General features: G+C 33.7%; 1 protein-coding gene across 20 annotated transcripts in view; it reads left to right on the top strand.

Moving 5' to 3' along the window:
• Positions 1–20610, top strand: part of VPS13B (vacuolar protein sorting 13 homolog B) — a 916907-nt gene that overhangs the window by 563943 nt on the left and 332354 nt on the right. The window contains exons 30-31 of one of the 20 annotated variants that reach the window (XR_010317810.1): positions 5028–5131; positions 6191–6332. The exons of 17 other annotated variants lie outside the window; for them this stretch is intronic. Coding sequence is in view for 1 of the 3 variants with exons in the window: in XM_064267950.1 (XP_064124020.1) it covers positions 4025–4061 (37 nt within the window). In the remaining 2 variants the exon portion in view is untranslated. Of the gene's footprint in view, positions 1–4024; positions 4079–5027; positions 6333–20610 lie in introns of those variants that run through there. 2 more of the 20 variants (XR_010317809.1, XM_064267950.1) reach the window with 2 other exon arrangements.

Consider the following 20610-nt stretch of genomic DNA (forward strand, 5'->3'; position numbering starts at 1 on the left):
GACTGTGGGCAGCCTTCAACGTCATCATGCTTAGAGTACTTGCCTCTTTTGGATTGTTTCAGATAGCATAGATCAAAGGACTGTTTAAAGACCAAGTTTTTGTTCTGAATCAATAAAATATCCTCCACTGTTAAAGAGATCCATTAGAACTTAAAAAGTAATATATTTTGTATAATATATTAAGCTATATATATATATATAGTGGGGAGTCCCTGAGTCATGCAAATGATTAAGCACTCGACCACTAGTTGAAAGGTTTGTGATTTGAACCTACATAGAGTCATCTTGGAATACTAGCCTGGTGATCTGCTTCCAAAAGGTCACAGCCTTGAAAACCGCATGGAGCAGTTCTTCTCTGCATGCATGGGTTCGCCATGAGTCAGAATTGACTTGATGGCAATTAACAACGTATCTATTGTGTATTTTATAATAGTGTGACCAAGACTTCCCAGACCTTGAAAGGTTACTAGACCTGATAAAACGTTAAAGGACACCTGAGTTGTTTCCATCAGAGAAATATCTGCTAACATGGTCATTGAGGAACAAATATATCAGCACCAATAGAAAATTGATATTATTGTCAAGTGTTCTTTGTTACCCTTTTTAGTTGCATAGGCCAAATGGTGCACAATTCAACACCACTGTGTAAATTAAGGAGCCCTGGTGGCACTGTGGTGAAGAATATGCCTGCTAACCAACAGGTTGGCAGTTTGAATCCACCAGCCACTTCCTAGAAACCCTATAGGGCAGTTCTACCTTGTCCTATAGGGTCGCTTTAAGTTTGAATCAGCTCGATGGCAGTGGATTTGGTTTTTGGTTTGACGTGAATTAAACTATCGTGACTGTTTTCACTGTCAGGCACCACTTTGAAACATTAATAATATCATCTCCTTCTGAACGCCTGTCCTAGTGCTCAATTTTTAGCATGCCAAAATCCCTGCCTTTTAACCCAATGTGTGTCATCTTCCATCATCAGACCTCAACTTGTTTTTCAGATCTTACCCTTGATTACTCTCTAACATAAGACACTTGTTCCAGTTAGATATTTTGTTTATCCCAATAAGGCTTAATATGCTCCTTGCAATAGCCCTTGTTTATGTATGCATTTTCAACTTTCTTGAAACATAGCTTTCTTCCATCTCAGCCTTTCAAAGAGTTTTGCTATGAAAATAATCAGTTTAAATTAGTGGATCCTTTAAAATTTTTTCTCTTTGGTGTGTAACATTATTTTAAATTTAAAAAATTCTTGAGAATCGCATCTATCTTTCAGTATTTCACTTAAATCCTGCTCTCTTTGTGAAAGCTTTTGTAATGATTTTACTTAGACGTAGTGTCCCATTTCTTTGGCTTTTTGTAGTAGTGTCTGACCTATCTTTGAGCAATAATAATAATATTATAATAGTAGTAATAACTAATATCTATCAAGTGCTTTATTTGTGCCAAGAATTCTACTTAATGATTTCAATGCATGGTTTTAATTGACCCTCACAATAACCTTATGAGGCAAATTATAAAATTATAAGTACATATAAGGAAACTGACTCCTGTGTCACACGTAAAATAAGTGATAGAACCAGGCCTGTCAGTTTTCAGTGACTGTGCTCTTCACTACTACGTCTTGTTGCCTGTATCTCCATTTCTGGTAAGCCAGACCCCCGTTAGTTTAACTTACAGATAGCAGTGTATAATGTTAAGTTAGAAACTTAATTTTTTTTAAGCTTCACATTCAAATCTCATTAAAGTTATATTATTACTCATATGTTAGGGTTTTTTTGTTGTTGTCGTTTGTTTTTTGTTTGCATGCTTGTTTTTTCTAACATGTTGCTAACACCAAGTAAATTGAAAAATCGGTTAGCTGTCACTCTTGACACATTTCCTTTGGGTTCCCTGAGATGTTCTAAGCTGTTCTGAGATAGACGTTACTGTCTTAGAGCAGTAGTTTATGGGAAAGCTCTCTGAATCCTAGTATTTGAGTTCCTTGGTCCTTGTGGGTACTTGGTCATAAAATCCATTTTCAGAGCATTTTCATCAGAATGCACTTAAAACTGCAATTTGATCTACAGATAATTGCTCCCTAAATAATGATTTTCATTGTTGCCAAGATTTTTCTCACATCACCATGAGCTTTGAAGTGAGGGATGACCAGATATAAAATATTAACATAGACTTATCTGATTAGGAAACTCAATAGATTTTTGTGATTCTGTTTTGTAAAAGATATTTTTAAGTTATTATAGAATATAAATATTTAGAAATATCTTCCTTCTCTTTTAATCTTAGTCAAATGTAGTAATTAATCTAGTTGTATCTCAAACTTATAAAACAAAAGGAAATAGCAAATTTTTTCTTCATTACATTTCTCTCTTCTTCCCAGAGTGTTCTTAAATATCAGTATTTTTCTATAAATTCTGTTAAGGAAAATATTGATTTTATTATTTAAAAAAAACTGTACACTATTCACATGTATTTTTCATATATCAAAATTATATCAGAGCTGAGTAAGCTTGTTATGAAGGTCTCTAGTAACATGGGTATTTTCCCTCACTATTTTTGTGCTATCAAGAAATGTTCTATTTAAGCTACATATCTGAAAATTAGGTTTACAGAATTACATATATAAATTTGGAAGCCTTTTAAGATTACATGTTGACTCCCTGTATCTTTACCTTCTTAGATTATCTAAAAAATTCATAAATTTTTTTAATACCTAATCTTAACTTTTTTCATATAAACTAATGATAGTAACATAATATAATTTACTTCATACTTTTTTCCGAGATATTTTTTGTTGTTGCTGAAAGGAATTTTAAAATATTCAAAGTAGAACTTTTTCTTAATAGTATTTTTAATTGGTCTTTTTACTTGAGAGAACTATAGCTGCTTGTAATGGACTTTTGTGAACTTCTGCATATAGCTTTTGGTTCATACCATAAATTTTGTGGGTCTTTTACTATGTCTTTGGCAATTTTATCTGTGACTAATTTATCCCATTGCTTTTTAAAAACTTCGTCGGTTGTCAAATTTTTTAACCATTTTGCCTTTGCAGACGTTGGCCTATTCATTTTAGTGCATTCAGTATTTAGCAGATTTGAATCTGGTATTGAGTTTCATTTTTTTCCATAGATAATTTTATTCTCTTAAAAAATGTGTGCAAGCATTCAACAAAAACTCCTTGGTAATTTTGGCAAACTTTTAAAAGACATCTTTTATAAAAGAGACCTTTGAAAAGTATACCTTGTTTTGTGGCAATTCTGCCTTTAAAGAATTATAGGAGTGGGGAAGCTAATTTACTTTTTGCTCATAGGAGACTTGCAGTAGTAGAATTTTTCCGGATATATACAGAATTTTTTTTCTATTTGCTTTTTTCTTCCTTAAGGACAACTTTTGCAAAAAGCATCTCACTGTGACCCGATATGATGCCACTGCTTTTGGGAATAAGATCTGAAAAACACTTTTCTTTAGATATTTGATGAGAACATTTAACTTCCATTATAAAAATTCACTTCATGACTAATATTTCAATACCATAAATGTTCAACACAAAAAAAATGCACATTTCCTAAATGGAATGTTTATTGTCTTGTTAAAGGTAGCAGGATTTTTTCAAACTACTATAAAAAAAAAAAAGTCCATTAATTTTACAGTTGACTTTGATGTATAATTAATTTACTGAGATTTTTAAAAATCATAATTTATTAAATGTCAGGAATCCAGTGTCTTATTCAAGGTTTTAAATAGACTTGATGAACTAGCAAGTGATCTAAGATACAGACATTTTTACTGATTTTCTGGTACGCAATTGTTTCATGCATTAAACCTTGAAAATACCTTCTTGTGATTTTTAACCTCCACATTCATTTCTCTTGTCATATGTATTCTCTGCAGATTTTATAATTGTCTTACTGACTTTTCACAGGGTTAATGTTCCAAGTGAAGTAACATTAGACTGCTATGACCAGTGAAATTCATGGTTGAGATTAATTTTTTATCTTGTTTTACATATATACTTGAACAATGTACATAGACTCAAACAGCTGAGAATTGAACCATATGACCAGTAGAAATTAACTGAGAAGACTAACATCCTTTCATAGGTGAGCTTCACGTAATTGACAATTCTGCATGTATACTTCAAAAAATCAGAAACCTTGGTGGCATAGTAGTTAAGTGCTACAGCTGCTGACCAAAGGGTCGGCAGTTCACATCTGCCAGGTGCTCCTTGGAAACTCTATGGGGCAGTTCTACTCTGTCTTACAGGGTCCTTATGAGTCGGAATCGACTCGATGGCGCTGGGTTTGGGTTTGGTTTGGGTTTTGGGTACTTCAGTAAATTACGTTTATTTAAAAACAGGAAAATTCTTCTTTTCTCTGAAAATATTAAAATAGCTGTTATATCTTATGGATGTGCAGCTCAAGGTATACCGTTTCTCCTCCGTTAGTTTTTATACTTTCTTCCAAAACCTAGCTTATCATCTGCTTTAAAACTGAGTTGTAGTTCCCAGATAAAGCATGAAAATGAAATTCTACAAATCTCCACAAAACTTATGTCCTTCACCAACCTTTAATTTCTTCATAATTCTCTTTATATAAAAATGTTCTCAAAATAACCATTTTTTTGTTTTTTCCAAGGTATATTTCATACCTAGTGACGTTATGACCCTAATCCTGTAATGCTCAGTGTTGGTTTCAAATAACCCCCTTTTAGCAAGTCAGAGAGACTGGGATGGTAGGTGTCTAGAGTAACTTTGTTTGAGGATGTTCTTGGCAGGTGTTTAGTCCCTGTCGGGTCCTTCAGCTGATGGAGTGGGAAGGCTTTGGATTTGAAACTGGCTTGCACCAGAGTAACTGCATCTTCGGTGGCTTTCTGTAGCAGGATGTAGGTTCCTATGGATGTGTTTCTACTTGCTGCCAAAAGCTACCTTAATAACAGTGTCGAAAATGACTATAAGCGCTACTGTCATAAGTTTTAGAATGTTTTATAAAATGTATTTAACCCTTTTTATTGATATTTTTGATGCTTTCCTCTAGAAATATCATATTGGAAAAAAGCTACAGAATACTAGAATACGTTTGAGATTCACATCATAGTTTTTTATTATGAAATTGGAAAGTGCATTTTATACTTCTTTCAGGTATGTTTTGGTTAAACTAAATACAACAAACCAAACAAAAAACAAACTCATTGCCATTGAGTCAATTCCAACTCATAGTGACCCTATAGGACAGAGTAGAACTGCCCCAAATGATTTCCAAGGAGCAGCTGCTGGATTCGAACTGCTGACCTTTTGGTTAGCAGCCTGAGCTCTTAACCACTGTGCCACCAGGGCTCCAAACTAAATATACTGGATGTTTAATATCTTATTATATTTATTCTTGATTGTGTACTTTCAGTAAGTCACTAATGTTAATTATGTAAAATTATTATTTAAACACCTCGAACTTAAAAGACAAGTGGAAAGAAGCATAATGTACCTTTAAAATGCATTTTTAAGGCTTCTGGAATATGATGGCTGTTCATCGTAACCACTAACATACAGACTGAAACAGGCTATAAGAATAGTAAAGCATTGTGCTACTCTGCAAGTATCTAATGTAAAGAAAGAATTACATTTTTTTCATTAATAACAGAGATTGAATGTTGAAGCTAAAGCGTAACCTGCATATCTATTCTGTACATAGTGTAACTTAATTACCCTAAAAGAATTAAAAAGGACAAGGAAGTAACTAGGTAAAAAAAGGTAGGTAGACAGATAAAAAAATAAAATCAGCTTTGGCCAGTTTCAAGGTGAGAAAGTTAAAAACCTGAGATGCAATATTGACTTTCTAAATACAATTTGAGAAAGACCCATCTTACCCTTAGTTGAATAGTGGCCATTTTCAGCCAAGCCCCTCTAATCCCTTCCTCCAGTATAGGAGTTAATAGAAAGCCAGGACCAATCCATTTATTTAATATCCATTCAATATACATGATTGATAATAAATCACCTTAATGCCTTGTATAAGAGCACTTGCAAGCTACTAGAAAAATAAGGTGCTGCTGCCAAAAAGTCATTGTAATTTTTTCATGAGAGCAAATAATTATTTTGAAAAGCAGCAGTTTAAACAATAATACCTACCTTTGTTTCATATTTTATTCTATATCCACTGATGTCACTGTCCTAAAATAAACTGTATAATTTTGCCCTTACTAGAAATACTTATCCTTTGTTTGGAGACCCTGCATCTTCTGTGGTGAAGACAGATTTATTTCTTCAATCTGAGACTTTTCTTGCCCGTCATTTCTTTCATAGAGCTTATAAGCAGAAACCTGAAAAGTATTCCACATTGACAAAGGTAATAGAACATAAAAACATGATTGCAAAAATAAGTAAAAATTAAATCAGCATGTAGCTAATTTTTTTCTGTTTGTACTTTTTCATGTATTTTTATTGAGTTATAACGTACATACAGAAAAGTGTACAGATCACAGACAGCTCAGTGAAGTTTTACATATTTATGTAGTCATGTCACTACCACTGAAGAAACTTTCCTATTCCCATGCCAGTCAGTACCCCTCCCTACAAAGATAACCACTATTCTGAGTTATATAACCATAGATGAATTTTTACTTGGCTAAATGTTAAAAATTAGTTTTTAAGTTATGAAAACCTTTTTCCTCTTTGTAACTTATAAATCTACTTGACATAGCTTTTGAACCAATGTCAAATCATACACTTTAAAATCTAAATGATTTTCATCAGAATTAAAGCACAAAGTTTAACTCCAGTTGATCATACCTTAATATCATATATTACTCTACTGTGATATTTCCCTTCTAAATCTCTGAATGGAAAAGTAAGAAAAAAAAATCAAAACTCTATAATATTTCATAATATCTTCATTCATGTAGATGAATTCCTAGAATATACCTTATGAACTAAGCCTTTTGGTCAATTTCTATCAATTTTATTTATTGCTACAGTTATTTAGTGAAAATTTCCATATACTTGTGTTATGTGGTATTTGTGTGTTGTAGAGTACATAGCTTCCCTAAAAGAAATAATGCTTTGCATTCCAAGATTCCAGTATCCTTTAACTGAATTGACTGTCGTCCAGGTATGGGTTTGATAAACTGACACAACAGTGAAAAGAAATCCTGTCCCATGTCAGCTTATCAAACACACTGTGGACAGCATGTAGTTGACATTGAACACATTTCCAGTCATTTAAATTTAAACAGAAGTCACGAAGCTCATGTTCAGTGAGACACAACCTCAGTATTTCCAGGTGATTTTAAAGAACACCTGATAAAACTGAGGTATAGTACCACCAAACTTTTGAATTTTACAAAAACTAGAAGAAAAAAAAAAAAAACATGCAGAGAGTTGGAGAATCACAGCCTCGTTTATTCAGTTTGGTGACTGCGCAGAGAGTAATGAAATACACAGAAAAGTAATCACTTCATATATCCTGTCATGTTAAACAATGTCAAATTATGCTCTAAACATATTTATACTAGGAATAAAATAGAATAAAATCAAGTATGGTTTGATCTTTTTTATCCTAGTTTATGTCACAACAGATAGAAAATATCATTCAATCTGGGAAACTTACCCTTCGATTTCAATCTCTTAATTTTTGTTTTCCTACTTTTAATTGTTTTGTTTGAAAATGTTCATCCTCAGAAATTTAGCAGACTTTATTTTGAATAGTACATCAGAATCATTGGTATGTTTTCTAGGTTAAGGTATGAGTATATTAAAGAGACACTTACTGATTTATTCTTAGTGCCACAAATATATTCAAACAAAACGCTAACTAGATAAGGTGATGTTGGTCAAAACATTTTTACTTATAATAATAGTACTTAACTTCATATACATATATCTATAATAAAGTTATTAAACATATAACATTATTGGTGGATTTGTCTGATATTATATCATACACAGTTTGAGAGCAGATATTTTTCCAGGTTCATTTCCTATACTTTTTTAAGCCTTTGAAGAAGAAATTATGCAGTTACAGTACCTCATCGGTCGAGTTCCATTTCTGTGCTGCAAATGGGAATATAGTGCAACAGTGCTGAACAGAAGTTTCTCTCCTCATTTGGAAAAAATTGCACTAACCAAGAGCTCTTTCAACAAGGGACTACTTTTAAATATGTCTGGTCACCTCAAAGGATATGTAGAGCATATCCTGCCAGTAGGATTAGAGGAAGGAAGCACCGGGCCAAAGTGTTTGATGTGTGATGTACTGTAATTCCTTTCATGTGTTTGGTGGCTTTTATATGATGATCAATGTTCTGCTACCAATTGTGACCCTGGTGTGGTCCAGGTCATTAAAGTTTGACCTTCCTTAATGTATATGGTCATTAACTATATTATATCCTTATTATAATTAAGAATACTGTTTTTTTTTTTTTTTAAATAACCACTTCTCATTTTCATTATTTATTTTTCATAATTGGATAATCTTCCTAGTGACTCTGGTTCTCATGAAACAGACGATTCAGTGTTAGAGACTGCCTGTACTAACTGTAGACGGATGCTCTCTAGGCTTCCTCACTTGATCTTGTAGACCTGGTTTTTAAATGAGCATTTTCTTTGTACAGTCTCCTATGGGTCTATAAAGTTCAACATGGAAACTACCTTTATAGGGTAGATTTCCTGGATGCATGTCTTAACAGGCAATAAGAATGGACAAATTCACTATCAGCAGTAGTATATACCTTTAGTGAAACAGTGTGACAAGTACATGTTCTTAAACTATGATTCTAAGATCACACATTCAAAAGAGATACAGTGCTAAGCTGCTGTGGGTTTAGACTGTTTTTAAAATACAAAGGACCAACAGTGGGTGATTATGTACAGTGGTAAAGATTTGCTCACAGTCTACATGCTCAGCTGTAAAGGATTGGTTCTTTTAGTAATGGTACAGCCATGTAGTGAAATTTGGAGCAGTCATCACAAAGAATGTTCTGTGTGCTTATTTAATAACACAAAATGGTATTTAAGTATTTGTTAAGTAAATAAAATGAGTTTTAAAACTGCATGTTAGGTATGAACTCCTGTTTACCTGTTTCTGTGTGAATGAAAAATAGCTTGATGGTCATATACTGAATTGTCAGAGACTGTTGCCTCTGATTATGGGCATATGCGTAATTGTTTTCCTTGTTTTTGTTTGTAAATATTTTCTAGTTTTTTTCCCCCCCATTAACTTGAATTATGTAATTGCAGTTTAAAAAAAAGGGAAGAAAATGGCAGTGTCGTATCCATTATATCTTTAATACCTCAGGCAGAGTTTTAAATTTTTGGGGTTTTTTTTTTTTCCTATTTACTCAGTTTAGAATGTGTGAAAATAGATCTTTATTCTTTCATATTCATCTTTTCAATGACTTCTATATTTGCTTTTTGGATGTTTTTAAACTTTCGGTGTCATGTCATTTGCTCGCTCATTAACCATTCAGCACTTCACAGCCGTGGTTCTGAAGAAATCTGTGCTCTCTTCTGGTGTGTGTGTGTGTGTGTGCGTGTGTGAGAGAGAGAATTTTTGTTCATTTATTTGAGGAGCTAGTTTCGTCTTTTTCCCTTGTGTCAGTATTCATTTATTTTCACTGTATGTCTTTTGTCTCTTCCTTCAATGCCTGGGTTGGATGTAACATTAATACATTAATTTAAATACAGGCAGGCACTAGCTGCCAAACAAGCTCTTTCTATTATGCTGAAATAATAAGTTATCTTTCTGTCTTACATAGTAAATCACTTTCCTTATGTCATTTATTGATTTCTTCAAAAATATTTGTGAATGCATACCATTTCCCAGCTATTTGCTATATGTAGGGTTCACTGGAGATAAAAGTATTCATAGTCTTTACCTTCATGAAACTTACAATTTACTTATTTTTACCATTATACCTCAAGTGTATTAATTGCTTTATTTTTAACTTCATTTTCCCAAGTTAAGAAATATATGGCACATTTAAAATACAATGGAAGAATTCACTGCATTTTTTATATCCCTAGTGTATGGGTGTGTGTGTGTGTGTGTGTGTATGTATATATATATATATATATATATTATAGGGTCTCTATGAGTCGGAATCAAATCGACAGCAGTGGGTTTAGTGAATTAAATATAGCATTTGCTTTTATTTTATGTAATAAGAAGGTGTTTCACCAATTATGAAAGTTATCATCAGTATTGTTTAAATTATTTTTTAGGTCAAATATATGAAGTTAATAGTTAAGATCCCAGTAATATAACTGTGTTAATGGAAGTATAATAAAGTACAGAATAAAAAATAAAAATAACAGACTTTTCACCAATAGTTTTTAAATAGTCACTCAACTGGGCTTTAAAAAAATAGGTACAATAATTTTCTGCATGTTCTTCTGCATTATTTTGCAACATGTAAAGCTATAGATATGTAACTTGCAAAACTAAAAAGGATGTTAATTTTGAATGTGAATTGAGTATATTAATATAGATATAATGGTACTAATACACACAAAATACGAATAGCAGATAGTTTGAATTTTTGAAGAAGAAAGTATTGGCACATAATAAAAAGTTAGAACTATACAATGTGTAAATGCAGCACACAATTGTTAGAGAATTTGGTAATGGAAAAAATGCCTAGAAATAAGTGTAGTAACATTTACTCCTGTTGGAAGCTGCCACTCTTATTGGAAGTATATTTCTGTTTCTTTCTTTTGGTACTCTAAAACAGAAAACGACATCTTTATTTTTTAGTTGTTGTTAAGTGCCATCTGAATTGGCCCCAACTCACAGCGACGTTACGTATAACAGAACAAAGTGTTGCCTCATGCTGCGCCATCCTTACAGTTGTTACTGCGTTCGATTCCATTATTTCAGCCACTGTGTCAATTTATATCATTGAGACTCTATTATTTGCCGATCCTCTATTTTACTAGGCATGATATCCTTCTCCAGCGATTGGTTGGAAAACTTTATGGTGTTAGTGAAAAGAAAAAGATTTAAGATGCATTATCAGCTAAGTTGGGAATTATTTTTGTAGTGTCTCTAACATCTGATGCTGTTTTACCTCATCATTTCTCAGTTAATAAATTGTGAGTGCTTTTGCCTCAACACACATGCTAAGATGTGAAGAATATCCTTTTTTTTTTTTTTTTTTTTTAACCACTTTCATGTCTCAATTTTGTTGGTAGAATAATTTCTAGTTCTCCCTTCACTTTTGGCCATGTCATCTTCAGAGCTAAATTTTTGCATTTGGAGGACTTATTGCTAAAATTAAACTTCATGTTATTCTAAGTAATTTTTCTTTGCATTCCCTTTGAGGATTGCAAAAACTTTGTTTTTATTTTCGTTTTATAACCCAAATCTCAAAACTATGTAATTTTTCTCTAAACTTTTAGTGTGTTCTCGTGTTCTTATTTTGAATAACTACCTTCATCTTTTTAATGTTTATCGTTACTAGTCTTTAACATTTTCTTTTCTAATACAGGATATTTTTCTTAAAATGTTTAGGGTCATAGTATAGAAGCAGAAATACTAAAGATTAAATATTTTTCACTGTCATTCTGTTTTAAAAAACTGCCAAGTGTATATTGCTATATTATTTATATGTTACCTCAATTCACCCTTTGCCTCACCTGTTTTAATTATATGTTAGAAAATGTCCAGGAGTAATGTATTTATAAACTATATTGTATGTCAGTATTACATCTTTGTTTTAAGATTACAAAAGGGTATTTTTCTTTTATATCAATAAAAGCTTGTATAAAATTTTATTAGCAGAATAAACATTAAAGCTTAAATATTTTAGTGAAATAGTCCATATTTTTGCAAAATTCAACACTATGTGGCTAAAGTTTATGCCACGGTGCTTAACCAGCTTTTAAAATATACTACTAAGAATTAAGCATGTAACATTTATTATCTTCATATTTTTAGAATTCTTGCCATGTTAAGATATTGATACCCAAAATGGTAAAAAAAAAATTACCATAATCTGGAGGATAAAATGGGGATAAAGATGTTTGTATTCTTGTGGGATACAATCAAGAGCAAAAATTTGCATGTGATCAGAGTCCCAGAAGAGGGGGGAGAAAACAGAAAACACAAAGAGAATCATTGACGATTTGCTGACAGAAAACTTTCCCAATATCATGAAAGATGAAAAGCTGACCATCCAAGAGCTCAGCAAACTCCAAATAGCTTTTAACCCCAAAGGAAAATCACCAAGAATATCATAATCACACCTACCAAAACCAAAGACAAAGAAAGAACCCTGAGAGCAGCTTGAGAAAAAAGGGGAAACAATAAGACTAAGCTCTGATAACTTAGCAGAAACCATGCAAGCAAGAAGGCAATGAGATGACATATAAAAACCTTGAAAGAAAAAAATTGTCAACCAAGAATAATAGATCCTGCAAAACTCTTACTGAAATACAATGGTAAAATTAGGACATTTCCAAATAAACAAAAATTAAGGGAATATGTAAAAACCAGACCAAACTTAGAACAATTATTAGAGTCCTTCGGTTAGAGAACAAACAACCTGAATCTAGGACACAGGACGGCAGCAACGAGATAACAACTTACATAATGAACTCTCAAAGATAAAACAAAACTGAAGGATTTACAGCAGGGAATCAGAGACATCAATCTGTAAATGAAAACATCAGAACAATAAAAGAGGCAATAAACTCTATAGGTATGGATCTTTCCAACGGAGAGAAAGACAAGACGATATCAAGTAATAAAAGAGTGGTTTAAACTTAGGAAGATAGAGATAAATTTCTAGGTAAACACAAAGAAGGTTAACAAACCTGCTCATCACAATAAAGAAAAACTAAGTCTCAGTGAACACAAAATCTACAAAGACAAAAGAAATGGAAGAAAAAACCCACAGACAATAAACTCACACCTGTTGATAATTACATTGAACATAAGTGGTTTAAATGTATCCATAAGGAGACAGAGTGACAGAATGGATTTAAAAAAGGACCCATCAACCTGCTGTCTACAAGAGATGCATCTTGGTAACAAAGTCATAAATATATTTAAAATCAAAGGATGGAGCAACAAAAAAAGAGCAGGAGTGGCAATACTAATCTTAGGTAAAATAGACTTTAAAAGAAAATGCACTGTAAAAGACAAGGAAGGTTATCATATAATGATTAAAGGGACAATCCACCATGAGGACCTACCCATAATAAATATCTACGTACCCAACGACAGGGCTTCAAAATACGTGAAACAAACTCTAACAGCACTGAAAAGAGAGATTGACAGTTCCACAATAGTAGTAGGAGACTTCAACATACTACTTCTCAGTAAAGGACAGAACATCTAGAAAGAAACTCAACAAAGATACAGAAGATCTAAAGGCCACAATCAACCAACTTGATCTAATAGATGTATATAGAACACTCCACCCAACCACAGCAATGTATACATTCTTTTCCAACGTACATGGAACGTTCTCCAGAATAGACCACATCTCAGGCCACAAAGCAACCCTCAAAAAAATCCAGAACACTGAGATAATACGAAGCATCCTCTCTGATCACAAAGCCATAAAAGTAGAAATTTATAACAGGATGATCAAGGAAAAAAAATCAAATGCATGGAAACCGAGTAACACTTTGCTTAAAAACCACTGGGTTATAGAAGAAGTCAAAGATAGAATAAAAAAAATTCTTAGAATCAAATGAGAATGAAAACACATCATACCAAAACCTTTGGGACGCAGCAAAGGCGGTGCTCAGAGGTCCATTTATAGCAATAGATACATACATCAAAAAAGAAAGGGACAAAATCAGAGTGTTAGCTATACAACTTGAACAAATAGAACAGCAAAAGAAACCCACAGCCACCAGAAGAAAGGAGATAATAAAGATCAAAGCAGAAATAAATGAAATAGAGAATAGAAAAACAATAGAAAGAATCAGCAAAACCAAAAATTGGCTCTTCGAAAGGACCAACAAAATTGTCAAGTCATTGACCAAACTGACAAAAGAAAAACAGGAGAGGAAGCAAATAACCCAAATAAGAAATGAAAGGGGGATATTACAACAGACCCAACTGAAATAAAAAGGATTTTAACGGAATACTATGAAAAACTATATTCCAACAAATTTGAAAACCTAGAAGAAATGGACAGATTTCTAGAAACACACTACCTACCTAAACGAACACAAACTGAAATAGAAAATTTGAACAGACCCATAACGAGAAGAGATTGAAAAGGTAATTTAAAAACTCCCAGCAAAAAAAAAGTCCTGGCCCAGATGAATTCACTGGCAAATTCTACCAAACATTCAGTGAAGAGCTTGCACCAGTACTACTCAAACTATTTCAGAACGTAGAAAAGGAAGGGGTACTTCCAAATTCGTTTTATGAAGCCAGCATAACCCGGTACCAAAACCAGGCAAAGACATCACAAGAAAAGAAAATTGCTGACAAATGAATTTCATGAATATAGATGCAAAAATTCTCAACAAGATTCTAGCCAATAGAATTCAGCATCATAATAAAAAAAAAAAATTATACTCCAGCCAAATGGGATTCATACCAGGTATGCAAGGATGGTTCAACGTTAGAAAATCAATCAACGTAACCTGTCACATTAATAAAAGAATCACATGATCATCTCAATGAGTGCAGAAAAGACATTCGACAAGTTGCAACAGCCATTCCTGATAAAAACTGAATAAAATAGAAAATAGAAGGGGAATTCCTTAACATAATAAAGGGCAAAATCAGCATTGCATTGGGCACATCTGCTGCAAAAGACCTCTTTAAAGTGTTAAAAAGCAAAAATGTCACCTTGAAGACTGAAGTGTGCATGACCCAAGCCATGGCATTTTTAGTCACCTCATATGCATGCCAGAACTGGACTATGAATAAGGAAGACCAAAGAATTGACACCTTTGAAGTAGGTGTTGGCAAAGAATATTGAATATACCATGGACTGCCAAAAGAACAAACAAATCTGTCTTGGAAGAAGTACCACCAGAATACTTCTTAGAAACAAGGATGGCAAGACTATGTCTCACATACATTGGACATATTATCAAGAGGGATCAGTCCCTGGAGAAGGACATCATGCTTGGTAAAGTACAGGGTCAGCAAAGAAAGGAAGACCCTCCATGAGATGAATTGACAGAGTGACTACAACAATAGACTCAAGCATAACAATGTTTGTGAGAATGGCACAGAACCAGACAGTGTTTTGTTCTATTGTACGTAGGGTTGCTATTAGTCGGAACTGACTTGATGGCACCTAACAACAGAACAACATGCAAAACCAACAGCCAACATCATTTTCAAAGGAGAGAGGCAGAAAACATTCCCCCTGAGAACAGAAACAAGACAAGGATGCCCTTTATCACCACTCCTATTTAACATTGTGCTGGAAGGCCTACCTAGAGCAAAGAGGCAAAAAAAAGAAATAGAGGGCATCCAAGTTGGTAAGGAAGCAGTAAAAATATTCCTTGTTTGTGGATGATATGATAATATACATAGAGAACCCAAGGACTCCACAAGAAAACTACTGGAACTAATAGATTGACCAGGCTAGCAGGATACAAGATAAACATACAAAAATCAGTTGGTTTCCTCTGTACCAATAAAGAGACGTATGACAAGGAAATGAGAAAAGGAATACCATTTATAATATTAGCCCCTAAAAAAAAAAAAAAAACTTAGGAATAAATCCTAACCAGGGACATAAAAGACGTATGCAAAGAAAACTACAAAACACTACTACAAGAAACCAAAAGAGACCTACGTCAATGAAAAAACATGCTATGCTCAGGGATAGGTAGACTCAACATTGTAGAAATGTCAGTTCTACCCAAAGCAGTCTACAAATACAATGTAATTCTAATCCAAATACCCACAGCATTCTTTAAGGAGATAGAGAGACTAATCATTAACTTTATGTGGAGAGGAAAGAGGCCCCAGATAAGTAAAGCACTACTGAAGAAGGATAAAGTAGTGGGCCTCATACTACCTGGCCTCAGAGCCTGCTATACGGCTATGGTAGTCAAAATAGCCTGGTACTGCTACAGTGACAGACACATTGACCAGTGGAACAGAATTGAGAACTCAGATGTAAATCCATCCACCTATGGTCACCTGATCTTCGACAAAGGCACACCAGCCAGGAGGGGACAGGAAAGTTCGATGAATGGAAACGTGGAACCCAAAGTTGAGAAGGGGAGAATGCTGACACATCGTGGGGTTGCCAACCAGTGTCACAAAACAATATGTGTATTAATTGTTTAGTAAGAAACTAGTTTGCCCTGTAAACCTTCATCTAAAGTACAATTAAAAAAAAAAAAAGATGTTCATGTTCTGATTTTCTCTGAGAAAAAAATATGTTATCTTTGTATTAGGAATAACAAAAATTGTTTCATTTCCTAAGCGAAATAGTTTAGTGAATTGTTTTCAAATTAATTCCTGAATACGCAGATTAAATAGTATACTTGGAATTCTTATCCGTATTAATATATAATATTTTAAACTTAATTATTCCTCAAAATCCAAATAGTGTTCAACCCTAGATTTAATGGTACTAGAAATACCTCATCTTGTGGGATTAAGTTTCTGTAGGAAAAAGTCTTTAAAAAGATGAAAATTCTAACACCAAACTTGGGAAATAGCTTGCATATCCCTTGACATTATGTACATTTGTTATTGACAGAGATATCCTCAGAACTTCCTTGTCACAGCATTTCTGTTTAGCATCATAGAGTGTCCTAATTCATACCCATGTAATTACGTTTTGATTATAAATACTATGTAAGGGAAGTTTCCTTAGAAGTCTCTTGGGCTATGATAATCCAAAGGAAACTCCATGGAGAAGTTGGAACTTGGTGAGGCCTTCAAGGATATGTTGAATTTTAGCAAATACAGCTGGTAAATGGGAAGAAGAGGTCAAAGAATAGAAGTAGAGCTAGAGATGGGAGCAGGCTTGCCTCTGTATCAGATGATTGGTTATAGGGGCATAGTGAGAGAGTCTTAGTGAAAAGTAATTGAGATCAGATTGTGGAAGCTCTAATTCCTAGCTAAAGAATTTATGCTTTGTTTGTTTGATTGCGAGGGTGGGAGCTCAAAATCACACAGTAGCTAGTGCTCTTAACTACTACGCTGTAATTCCACTTGATTTTTTTAATTGAAACAACTATATCAAAACAATATAAAGAGTAACAAATGTATCCTCTATACCCACCACCTATCTCCTGTTCTGCAATTTGCTTTTTTAACTCTACCTTGTGCTTGAATATCATCATTTGAACATTAATAATCATTTTCATAGATTTTTATCACCATATAGTATTCCACTGCATGAATATGCCAGATTATTTATCATTCCTATTGATTGACGCTTAGCTTTTTAACTTTTCTCAATTATATATAGTGCTAAAGTGAATATTTTTCAACAGCCTCCTTGTGCACAAATATCTTCTCTAGGGCAGTAATGTCTAATAGAACTTCCTGTGATAACAGATACGTTCTATACCTGTGCAGTTCAGTACAGTAGCCACTAGTCACATGTGGCTATTGAGCACTTAACTGTGTCTAGTGTTACTGAGGAACTGAATTTTAAAAATTGTATTTAATTTTAATATTAATAGTGGATATTATATTAGACAGCAGGGCTCTAGGGTATATATCTAGGAATGAAATTGGTAGATCACAGGTTATGCATGGATTATTCATAACTATTAGATATCATCAAATTCATATCCAAAGTAATTTTATCAGATATACATTCCCAGTATCCGAGTATGAGAGGTGCCATCGCTCTACATTCTGGCAGACATTTAATATGAACATTATTCAATTAGACACTACAAACTTGGGATTGCCTTAGAACTGGATGTGAGTGGAAAACCTTTAAGGAAAAATATTTATCCTCTGTAACTGGAGGATATAATGCCCTAGTATGATTAAATATGCATAGACATGTACCCTCTCATGTGTCATGATAAAAGGGCACGTGCTACCACAGAAAAAGACGGCAAATTTTCTAGTTAAATGTTAGGCTGTGTGCTTCTTGCTGACTAAAAATTCTTTATTGGTACCTTTCCTTAGAGAAACCATCTTTATTCTGATTGTTTTGCATCTTAAAGTATTAATATTTTTAACATTGTATATTAAGAAACTTCTGTAATTGCTGGTGCATATTTTAAAACTACCATTTTCCTTTACAGATAAACAGAGTTACTTAATGTTTATTTGATTATTATGTAATTGAGAATCTTAACTCCTGGTCCCTATTCTTCTTGGCCAACCTTGTAATATTTGTGGTTCTGAAACAACTGTATACATTACAAACTGTATAAAACGATGTGGAAACTTTTTTTAAAGGGATTAGTTTATTACATACCAAATCTAAAGGTTTTCACCACCTAAATTTCTTTTAAATCCACTGTTGTTAGGCTGTTTTTCAGTGCCATCGAGTCGTTTCCAGCTCATAGTGACCCTGTGTTTAGCCAAACAAAACACTGCCCGGTCCTGTGCCATCCTAACAATTGTTATTATACTTGAGCCCATTGTTGCAGCCACTGTGTCAGTTCATCTCGTTGAGGGTCTTCCTGTCTTTCACTGACCCTCTACTTTACCAAGCATGACGTCCTTCTCCAGGTACTAAAAAAAAAAAAAACTAGGGACTTGGAAATACTGTCTTTATTAAGTTTAATTTTAAACTATAGCCTTAGAAATACTGTCTTTATTAAGTTTAAAATCTCTCAGTTTTTCACCCAACTATTATATATCACATTTTTTGTGTGTGTGCCACCAAGTTGATTTCTACTCCCAGCAACCTTATAGGACAGAGTAGAACTGCTCCATAGGGCTTCCTAGGCTGGTTAAGCACTTGGCTGCTAACCTAAAGGTTGGTGGTTTGAACGCACCTACTGGAAACCCTGATGGCATAGTTGTTAAGTGCTATTGCTGCTAACCAACAGGTCAGCAGTTCAAATCCACCAGGCACTCCTTGGAAACTCTATGGGGCAGTTGTACTCTGTCCTACAGGGTCGCTATGACTCGAAATCGACTCGACAGCACTGGGTTTGGTTTGTTTTGGTTTAGTGGCTCTGTGGGAGAAAAGACCTGGCAATCTGTTCTTGTAAGGATTACAGCCTAGGAAACCTTATGGGGTAGTTGTGCTCTGTCCTATAGGGTATCTATGAGTCAGAATTGACTTGATGGCAGAAAACAACAATCCTTAGGGAAGCAGCCACCAGCTCTTCTCTCCTGTGGAACAGCTAGTGAATTTGAATCACTGACCTTTTGATTATCAGCCAAGCGCTTAACTACTGCACCACTAGGGCTCCTTATGTATCACATATATATGTTTTATTTGGGGGGATAGGGAGAAACAGTTCTCATATTACAATGATACCAACCAAAAATCCATTGCTGTGGAGTCAATTCCGACTCATAGCAACTCCACAGGACAGAGTACAACTGCCCGTATAGTCTCCAAGGAACACCTGGTAGATTCAAACTGCCAACCTTTTGGTTAACAGTCGTAGCTCTTAACCACTGTGCCACCAGGGTTTCCATTATTATGATAGAAGTGAGAAAAGAGGTGGACTGAATTTGTAGTTAAAAGGCATGGTTTCTGCTCTGGACTCTGTCATTTCCCAGCCTCCTTATGTAAAACATCATCATTGGTAAAATGGAGTCTACCTATCTCACCTTGTGGGTAGTAATTTATCTAACATAATATTGGAAGCCCTTTGTAAAACATTAAGCAGTATGCAAATATAAAGTGGTATTATTAGTATTGTCATTTGTGTGTATTTATTTTGCATTGCAAACTATATTACAGTTAGTAGAATTAAAATATTGAATGAAAGAATGTAATTAAAGAGGAAAAGGTTTAAATGATAGAATTAGAGGCCTATTAAGAAAATGAATTTAGTAAGAGAAAGGGAGGTGTCTTCATTAAAGTTTTTATTAATGATTTCCCACATAATTTGGAATTAAGACTAACTTATATATATATTTTTATATATAGTCCAACTAATTCAGGAATTTCTTTTTTATAAATACTTTTTTAGGGTCTTTTCCCTTACTATAGAAGTTATTTGGAAAATTTAAAAATCTGCCTTTTCCATTTAATAATGTACTGTAAACATGTCATTAAATATTTTTTAAAACCTTAATTTTAATGACTTGGCAGTGAATTTAAATCTCATTATTATTGCTGACTGCTTTAGCTGAGATTTTGAATAAAAGGGAGCCAGTTCTTAATACTAACTTCAATGATAAGCTCTGAAAGGAAGTCTACTATAAAGACACAATTTTGTGAGTAGGAGATGGTGAGAATGATTGATTAGTAGAGCTAGAAAAGAATGTTACAAATGCTAGGAGAATTTCATAGAAATTTTCAAATAGGATACTCAAATTGGATTTAGGAATAAATAAGGAGCTCCTGTTACCTACCAGAACCAGTTGTTTTAACAAATGAAATTTTGAGCAAGGATATGAAGAAAATACCTAATAAGAAAGGATGTTCAAACAGCTAGAATAAAGCCTGGGTGACTCAAGGGTTATATAATAGAATTTGACTTGCAGCCATAGTAGATTTAACAGGAAAATCCTAAAATAGGAGTATTGCCAA

Source organism: Loxodonta africana, chromosome 14, assembly GCF_030014295.1.
Source record: "Loxodonta africana isolate mLoxAfr1 chromosome 14, mLoxAfr1.hap2, whole genome shotgun sequence".
In the NCBI taxonomy this organism is placed as follows: domain Eukaryota; kingdom Metazoa; phylum Chordata; class Mammalia; order Proboscidea; family Elephantidae; genus Loxodonta; species Loxodonta africana.